The 9,938-nt window shown below is 32.1% G+C and overlaps 1 protein-coding gene across 1 annotated transcript; it reads right to left on the bottom strand.

The window, feature by feature from the left end:
- Window positions 1-1,730: 1,730 nt before the first annotated feature.
- LOC129963010 (5-hydroxytryptamine receptor 2A-like) lies at window positions 1,731-3,748 on the bottom strand. The gene is made up of 2 exons (XM_056077014.1): window positions 3,241-3,748; window positions 1,731-2,833 (listed from the first exon to the last, which is right to left on the bottom strand). The coding sequence occupies exons 1-2, from the start codon at window positions 3,746-3,748 to the stop codon at window positions 1,731-1,733; spliced, it is 1,611 nt and encodes a 536-aa protein (XP_055932989.1).
- Between the last annotated feature and the right edge of the window lie 6,190 nt (window positions 3,749-9,938).

Here is a 9,938-nt window from a genome sequence, read left to right as displayed (position 1 = left end):
AATTTGTTCAAATTTATGTAAACAACATTATGTTGCCCTTAAATATGCAAAGACAATTTTTCCATACAGGCATGTGCATTTAGTGCTGATCCATTAGAGGTGCACGGAAATGGATTTCAGCATACTTGATTCGTCACAGGCATTAACAGCACTGCACGCCTTCAAGTCCAACCAAAAATTTCTTATGGAATGCTTTCATTAGAGTTGAGCCTTGTTTAAAATTATTTCCAAACTCAGTCCATTTTTTTTTCCTTTTAGGAATTTTCTTTTTAGGAATTAGGTACGAATGCCATTTTTATCCACTTAGCTTATGTTATATAAGACAAAGCATACATTTGGCTTAAAAGCGTTACTATTTCCGATTTTATACTTATGTATAAATTTTAATTTTATTGGATAGATTTATCTTATTTCTTAAGTCAGGATGTTTTAGAAAATTCACGAAATTTTAACTCGGAAAAATTAAATATTTGAGAAATTGCATGAAATGACGGTAGTCATTAAAACTTGTATTCTTTCGAACATTAACTTAATGGCAGGTTTTCAAGGGATTTCTGTAATAGTAAAAATAAGAAATGTAATTCTATATTGCTTATAAGCTAATGCTTATGAAGTTTAGAAGCAATATTGCCTTCTGCGATTTTAAGGAAATTTGTATTGCTGTCACAGTTAAAAAGGATTTTAAATGATGTGAAATATCATTGATATTTGGAAGGATTTTATATTTAGCAGGTACAGGATATCTTTTTGTATTTTGGTACACAATCTTCAAATATAACAAGATATAAAATGTATAAAAATTGAAGTGAACATTTCAGAACTGATCTGTTTATTAATAAATGTTCAATTGCATGTTCAAATGTTATAGTAAAATGACATCTTTAAAATGTTGCCAGTTTTTTCCGTTGAATTATAAATAGAAACTTAAGCTTGTTGGATGATGTTTTTAATAATAAAAGGCCTTTGCAATATTTTATTTCGATATGCATTTGTTAATTATTTTAAAGTTGTTTAAGTCTATTTATGGCTTTTAGTTTAATCATAAAAATAGAATTTTAATAATTACTATAAATATTTTCTAAAGTAATTTTCTATCCGAAAGTATTTTTTGAAAAATATACACTAAGGTTCCAAACTATTTATAGAATATTATAAAACAAAAGGTATGAAGGAATTTGTTGAATAGTTTTCATATCAATTTCGCAAGTTTTGTTTTATTTAATATTATTCAAATAAACGAACTGAAAAATAAAAAAAGCTTCTAATAAAAATGCTTAAAACTCATCTTCAATATCGAGTGATAACTAATTTAGATTCAAAACGTAATGCATATTTTGAAATTATAAGATGATTTCTAGAATTATCTTCTTCATAAGAATATTTCAAAGCATTTATGAACCATTTTTATTCTTAAAAAATAAACTCGAAATTTTATGCAAATGTGCCTTTAGTGTTACTACACCACCATCTCAAAATATTTGAAAGAAAATAAATTATTTCTAAGCTTCAGCCTACTGTCTGCTCAGATATAGTTTAATATACATAATAAATATTTTTCATATGTTTACAAGTATCACACCGAGACGACGTGCATCTAATCTACTTGATGACATAAGACTCATGTGATATATTATGATAGATTAATATGCATTATCTAAACATCACTCAAAGATTACATGATAAACACTGGAATACGAATAGAAACTTAATGCGTAAAGACTTTGGCACATTTAACACATTGTAGACTCTTGGTAGACATCTGGCGGAGATCCCGATTTGGTTGTGTAATTCGCCGATCTGAAAGCCCAGGTAGCTAGATCGTTGTTAGAATTCAAACTAACATGTCTGCTAAAATGAAGCTTGCAAGTAAGCAATTTCCAAAATGCCCTCTTAAAAGTCTTATTAAAAACAGTGTAAATGATGGGATTAATTGTGGAGGACACGTAACCCAGCCACAAGAAAGTCGTAGCAAGATAAGGATGAAACTTTCTGGGGTCCACAAACGCGAACAATACATTCAGTATGAAAAATGGTGTCCAGCAAATCACAAAACAGAAAAACACAATGCCCAATACTTTGGTAGCTTTCTGTTCATTCATAACTTGATTCGTTCCTAAGGTTCTGACCATTCCTGGAACCAGCTGTTGCTGCTGTGGCTGGGAGGAGTTTCTACTGTTGTGCTGTCCATGTCCACTTTGACCACCGACTCGAATTCTTATGAATCCTTGAGATGAGGATGGTCTAGGGTTTTGGTTAGGACTCAACAAATTTTTTGAGTCTCCACAAATTGCCTCGGCAGACTGACATCGCCCACAATGCTGACAGGTGTTTGAAGATGACGGTTGTGGAAGATTGCCGTTTCTGGTGGGACCTTCCATGGGAGAACCTGGGGAAGACCTGCGACCCCTGCGTATAAAGGGTACTCTTCTGCTTGGTTTTTCCGCCAAAAATTTGGCTTTTCTCTGCAGAAGTCGCACCGTCAGCACATAGGTGACCACCATGATAATCATTGGAATATAGAACGCGAACATGGATCCAAAGATGAAGAAAAATCTGTTGTTGATAGCACAACTGCCAGGAGAGGGTTGGATATTGGTGGGATCAATCATGGCCAGCACAGTGATGGGGCTTGTAATGACCATGGAAACCAACCAGACCAGGACAATTTTCATCATAACGATCTTTTTCGAGCTAGAGCGAGTCTTAAGTGGATTCCGAATGCCGAGGTATCGGCCCAAAGAGATGAAACACATGTGCATGATAGAAGAGGAGCAACTAAGAACATCGCATGATACCCAGACACTGCAGATGGTCCAATCGAAAGGCCAGTAACCTGTAAAAATTCAACTCATTATCACGTAGAAATTATTATAAATGCACATCAATCCATTGCTTATTGATATCTTTAAGTGCCAATATCTTAATTTAAAAATATTTCTATCTTATAAGCTATAGTAAAAAATTATTCATTTTGTGCTTAGTTTTTCGCATTCACAAAAGTTTTACCATCTAACGATTTCTAGGAGCTTTTATAAATAAGGTCAATTTTCACATTATATGTTTTACATTTTTATTAATATAATCGGAGTCAACGTCTTGTTTATAATGCTACTTCGTTATTTCAAAAACTTTGCCCTTTCCTTAGATTTCTGTACTCTTTTTTTATACTTTATTTGGGGAGCTGTGATTTTTTTTTGACAAAGAGAATATAATTTAAATAATCACTCAAATCGTTCTCACCTAGAAATCCTTCAAGGATCCCAAATGGCATGACAGCGATGCACACTAGAAGATCAGCAACGGCCAAAGACAGCAAGAAATAATTCGTCACATTCTGTAACCTCTTTTCCAAACATATTGCCAAGCATACCAGTATATTGCCCAATCCTCCGGCAACCACCAGGGCACACAGGAGCAAGAATAACCAATTTCTTCCCTCTGGAGACAGATCCTCGTCCCCCAGAAATGCAGTACCGTTTTCAACCTGACAAGCCGTCCAAGAACATGTCCCATTTGAGCTGTATCCTTCCTTCAAGAATTCTGCTGAGATGTTAATCTCCAAAAATTCTGTTTTGCTGTCGTAGAATGTGGACTCGAGCAATGAAGAGTTGCCGATTCCGTATATGCTGAATTCTGGCGAGTTCCATCCGAAATTCCCCGATTTTGTACGGTATCCAAATGGACCGGATTGCTTCTGAAGGGTTGCTCCTGAAGGTTGGGAAATTTCTACGTCCACGTACACATCCATGGATTGGCTTCTTATGGCATTTGCTGAATGTTTGCTACCAAAAGATAAGATTTATTTCGATTCACCACACCCTGAAACAAAAATAAAGGATAAAATTAACAAACAGAAATCTCAAGTCATCTTGCGAATGCTATCTTGTATGAATTCTGGTTGATATTTAAATGCAATATAAATATGATTATAATGCTCTCGGCAGCCATGTTTTCTTTGAAAAGATCCACTATAAAACAAAATCGCTGATTACATAGCATTCGAAATGAAATTAATTTTTGCAAGATATCTATAAAAATCGTAAGTAATCTTTTCTTCTATTTCTGTTAGAGAAGTATATTTGAATATATTTATTTTTAGAGAAGGGGAATTTCCAAAAGTAATATTTTTATATTGTGTTTTATTTACTACTAAATGCATTGGATAAATTCATCAAGAATATTAGTTGCATTTATTTTCAATCAAATCTCTTATGCATTGGTTTTATCAAATAATATTACTTCGCTTATTATTTACAGTTGCAATTAAATATCAGCACAAAAATGTTTGCTTTCTAAACTGTTTTAATGGGAGAGCCCTATTCATCAATACTTCACTCAACAATCAACACGAAATTCAGTACAATTAACACGTAATTCATAATTTAAAGGATCAACTACACTAAGGAAGTTGTATTAGAATGAGTGTATTATAATAAGTGTAAGAAATAATAGATTTTATAAATATATTTTTCCGTGCCCCCGTGTTAGACACTGCAAATAAAATTAGACTATTAAAGAAGAAATTACTTTTTTTTGTTTATGTTATGATGTTTGAGACAAATAAGCTCTCTCTATATTTTTTATTATTTTTTAAAATTTAGACACTAACATATCACAAGACGATGACGATATAAAACAATAAATTTAGTTTCAATTGTGTGCCTATTCTAAGAATGGGCTACACTAGCAATCGCAACTCAATTCCATTGAAAAGATACCTGTTAACATTTTATTTACTTTCTCGTATACGAACATACAGAGAGTATTAAAATCGTCAAGAAATTCCAATTCGACGTTTTAGATCTCTCAGAGTTCGAAAAAGACATTTCTTTGGCATTATGTCTGTCTGTCTGTGGCAAAGATAACTCAAACGGCGAATAGTATTGGCTGCTATGAGCCATTGAATCTCCAAAATCCACTTTTTTTAAACGTTTTCCACTCTTTCATCATTGCGGTGTATATATTCACAAATTTATTTACGTTGAGCCGATTGAGATGAAAATGTTTACTTCAATGTCTAGAAGGTGAAATGCATATTTTTGGGCGTGCATTTTGAAAAGGCTTTAAAATTACCTTCTCCATCTTAAAATAGCATTCATGTGGCTTCAAAATGGGAATAAAATAGAATTGCAGGTTTTATAAAATATTTTTTAAAAATTTACTAAAAGATTGTACATGTAGGAAAAGATGATTTATAATGATGCCCTTTTCTTGTTTGCAATCGTAATCATTTTCTTAACCACTTTTTAATGTAATATTTGGAGTCGGTTACATTAAAAACATTTCGAAGACTGAAGAAATTTCTTGTTAATATTTTTTTAACTTCAACTAAGGGAAAGGGAAGAACAGTGCTTTGCTGATTAAATCTTGCAATTTTTACTACTATTATTACTATGTATAGCGATCTTCATAATTACTTAAACGAACATTAAAATTACTTTAAAGTAAGCTCAAATGTAGAATTAGCTCAAAATCTTAAAATGAATTAAAAAAATATTTTTGATTAAATTTTCTTGAAAATGTAACAAGAACTTTAATTTAAAATAAAGACAAAATTAATAGAATGAAAGAAAAGGGATTTTTCTTTGATATTTTACTTCATTTCAGTAAATTTATACAAATAATATATATATATATATATATATATATATATATATATATATATAATGATATTTTAACTCTAATTTCAATTCAATTAATTTTCATAGTAACTTCATCTTAATTTAGCCCATAATAACTTCATTCTAAAATATTCTCTTATTTCGTGATCCAATTCCACTGTCTCTACTTAATTAATTCAAGAGAAGCTTTGTTAAATTGTTGAATCAGCTAAAATCTAACTTTCCCACACTACGCGTGAAGAGATAACATACCGCTGATCAAGCAAGTTCTTTTTTAAAATCTCAATGTGTTTCTCCTACCTTGTCCACCCGTGTAATGAAAATCCCTATCGAAATCTCATAATACATTAGCACTGTAAAGAAATATTTTCCCTATCAAAATCATAGGTTATATAAGACCAGGGATAAAATGTCCAAGAGCTTTTTTCTCATTCCTTTCTGTGTCGTTCTGTGTGCTCGTCGCTTGTACATATGCTTGCTTCTTCAAAATGAAATAAAACGACGTCACGAAATTAAAAGTATCTTCATTGTCTTCAAACTGCATCATGCTTCACAACAAATAATATTACATATTTAAAAGTCGACAGGATAGTTTCCTGTGGAAAATGATGAAATGAACTAAAAGAATTAAAATTAAATCCGCTGGCCAGGCCTTCGCCGCTCTCCAAAGATGATTGCTTCGGTCCAGGTTCGCCAGCTGCGATGTTACCGTGGCAAAGCTCTTTCATCGCCGTCACCTTCGGCTGCCTCCGGCCACATCGTTTCATGCAAACTAGTCCAGGGTCCGGTCGAATTCCTGTTGAATCCCCTGTATTCCGTCATGTTTTCGCATTGTCGATGGCACCGTGCCTAACCTGTGACTTCATCCGACACTGCTGCTTAATACCCTTGTGCTTGTGCTCCATATCGTCATGTGCGTGCTGTGCTCCTTATATCTTCAAAGAGTTGGAGCTCCTTGTCATCATAAAATTTACTTTCTCCTTGCCTGTGCTGAATAATCCCGATCTCGACGTAATTTCCTTTTTATATCATCACCACAATATAATACTCGCCAGTGGTCTCCAATGCCAGATTGAATCACCCAAATTTCGAAAATATCACTTGTGTGTTACATTATCAACTCAATATAAAAATAGCCTTCCGTCAGCTGCCGTAGTCTCCATTTCCAGTGCTCAAAATTGCATTTTTGTGATTATTTAAAAAAGTGATAATTCATCAAGAAAGTGTTTAGTGTTTCCCGACTCAACGGTGAAAATCAAGATTTACGTATATTGTGTGTTTTTCTTTTCTTTTGATTTTCATTTTTGAATTTTAGAATTATTGCAAGTTATATTTTTATAGTATTATTTAAAATATTGAATTTTTAGCCATTTATCAAGTTTATTTTTTAAAATTTTATGCATAAATTTATAATGTTTTTTATTTGAAGTATGCTTTAATGTTATTAAGATCTGGAAAAATGACTGACCAAGATAAAACAAATGTGTCTAATTCTCAAGGTTCAGAAACTGAAATTGATAAAAAAGAAAATGAACAAATAGCCCAAGAACCCTCCATAATCCCTTCTGATCCCGAAAATGGGATGAAGATGGATTTATGGTTGGGATATTTTAACAAAATTTGTCAAGAGAATAACAAGAATGATTTGTGGAAAATTAAAAATATTGTTAAATTTCTAAAAGGGTCAGTTTTAACACATTATATAAATAGTTGTTTAAATATTGATAATTTTGATGATTTATGTTGTATATTAACTGAACAATTTATTCAACCCAATATTGTTAATTTTTCTGACTTTTCACAGTTGAAATTTGATTCAAAAAATGGAAAATTAGTTGATTATTTTCATCAAAAATTAAATTATGGCAGACAGTTAGGCCTTAATCCACAACTGATTTTAGAAGGTCTGACTGATGGACTGCCAACTCAACTAAAACAATTAGTTAGCATAAAAGCTCCTAATACCCCTACAGAATGGCTTACAATAACTACTAAATTATTAAAAATGGAAGAATCTTCAGAACCAAACCCAGGCAGATGTAATGAAACTAGAATCAGAATAAGGCAACCAGCAACTTTTACACCTAGGCATAACTTAAATTATAGATTTCAAAATTCTTTTATTCCTCGAGCTCACAATAATATTAGACAAAATTTTCATAATTCAATAAGGTCACGTCCCAATAATTACAATAAAATATCATGATAAAAATAAAGTAAGATATGATGCTAGATTTATAGATTCTCCATTCAAACCTGGTGACATTGTAATGTATGAGGAATTTAATTATCCAAATCGTAGAAAATTATCTCCAGTATTTTCAGGTCTATATGAAATAGTAACTAAAATTTCAGATGTAAATTATGAAATAACTAAACCAAACGCATTAACAAAGAAAGCTACTGATATTGTCCATGTATCAAAATTAAGAACATATTATCCTCCAGAAAAATTAAAATTAAGTCATGAATAATAATTTAAATTTTTTAAAAAAATCCTTTAATTTCCCATGTTTCTTCCACATAAAACCCCACTTTGGTTGGCCCGTTGTCTCCACTCGTAAGAGTTAGTTTTTCTGTTCTTCATGATGATGATGTGATAGGCGCCATCACAACATAAATTCAAATACCTCAGTCTTATTGAGATGTGTGTATAGGGTCAACCTCACAATTAATTTCTATCTCTTTCTATTTTTATCCTGGATATGTTGTTCTCCACTTTGAAAATAAATATTCCTGGATGAGAGTAGAGAGAGAATAAGAATTACGTCCCCTTTTCTTGATGTCCTACTTTTGGGTCATTAAGTTTCACCCACTACTAGAAATTGGTGGACAAGGTTTTACTATTCACCACTAATTGGCTAACTAGTGGGTTAAAGTTTTTCTTTCACAAATACACATTTTTATGTCATTTGTTTTAAATATTTATGCTATAACAAGAATATTTTGAATCTCATATTATTATTTTCAGATTCAAGTGTTATATTCAAAAATTAGAACTGTGTTGATATATTACTATTATATTAGTTCAATTTGTTATTCCAATATTTTACATTCAATCTGATAATTTTGGTGAGCCTTCTACTATTTAAAGGACACTGTATGCAAACATTCTTTAGAGACATTCCTAAACAAATAGAGACAATCTTACAGATTGAGAGACAATAGACCGAGTTTCTGCAGAAAATCATTTGTATATTGCATATTTTAATATTATTATTTTTGGTGTTGTTGAATATTTATCCAATATATTCACAGATATCATATTATCTTTTTTGTGCTTTATATAATCTTGTTAAAAATCATTTTTATATTAGTGTAAAGGTAAGGGAAACTCGGGTATCACTTTTAATATGCTTTTAAATTTTAGTTTCTTACTTGACCACCACTGTAAGGTAAGGCTGTGTGTCGAGGGCCCCGACATACTTCCGCGTCTTGCAGTGGGGGGGAAAATTGTAATGATATTTTAACTCTAATTTCAATTTAATTACTTTTCATAGTAACTTCATTTTAATTTAGCCCATAGTAACTTCATTCTAAAATATTCTCTAATTTCGTGATCCAATTCCACTGTCTCTACTTAATTAATTCAAGAGAAGCTTTGTTAAATTGTTGAATCAGCTAAAATCTAACTTTCCCACACTACGCGTGAAGAGATAACATACCGCTGATCAAGCAAGTTCTTTTTTAAAATCTCCCTGTGTTTCCCCTACCTTGTCAACCCGTGTAATGAAAATACCTATCGAAATCTCATAATACATTAGCACTGTAAGGAAATCATAGGTTATATAAGACCAGGGATAAAACGCCCAAGAGCTTTTTCCTCATTCCTTTCTGTGTCGTTCTGTGCATCTTCATTGTCTTCAAACTGCATCATGCTTCACAACAAAAAATATTACATATATATATATACATATATATATGTGGGAAAAGGCAACGACCAGCATTAATATTTGAAATATATTTATTAAGATTAAAGTACAAAGGACAAAACATTACTACATAGAACATAAAAGATACATGAGCGTGAGCTACACGTCTTGCAGTCTCACTGCCTAACTCTCGTCTGCCAATAAAGGCGGGAAAGCATCACGTGATTAATGACGTGACGCAACATGGCCAGCATGGCGCCATACAGGATACGGGATCTGTCAGCGCTTCCCACATCGGCCATCATGACAGGATAGGCGACCTCGCCTTATGGTATACAGTACAATGAAGTAAATATATAAAACAAACAGCAAATACAGGAAAATAATTTGTAAAATTGAAATATTCACAAGATAAAACAAATAAAATAGTCATACCATCCGTGAC

The sequence above is a fragment of the Argiope bruennichi genome, chromosome 3 (genome assembly GCF_947563725.1).
Source record: "Argiope bruennichi chromosome 3, qqArgBrue1.1, whole genome shotgun sequence".
In the NCBI taxonomy this organism is placed as follows: Eukaryota; Metazoa; Arthropoda; class Arachnida; order Araneae; family Araneidae; genus Argiope; species Argiope bruennichi.
The sequence above is the reverse complement of the archived record's forward strand: the minus strand, read 5'-3'. Positions and strand labels throughout refer to the sequence as shown.

Excerpts from the sequence above, each read along its gene's own strand:
- LOC129963010 (XM_056077014.1), bottom strand. The coding sequence starts at position 3,748 with ATGGATGTGTACGTGGACGTAGAAATTTCCCAACCTTCAGGAGCAACC. Across the intron at positions 2,834-3,240 it reads GATCCTTGAAGGATTTCTAG|GTTACTGGCCTTTCGATTGG; the intron begins GTGAGAACGATT and ends GAATTTTTACAG.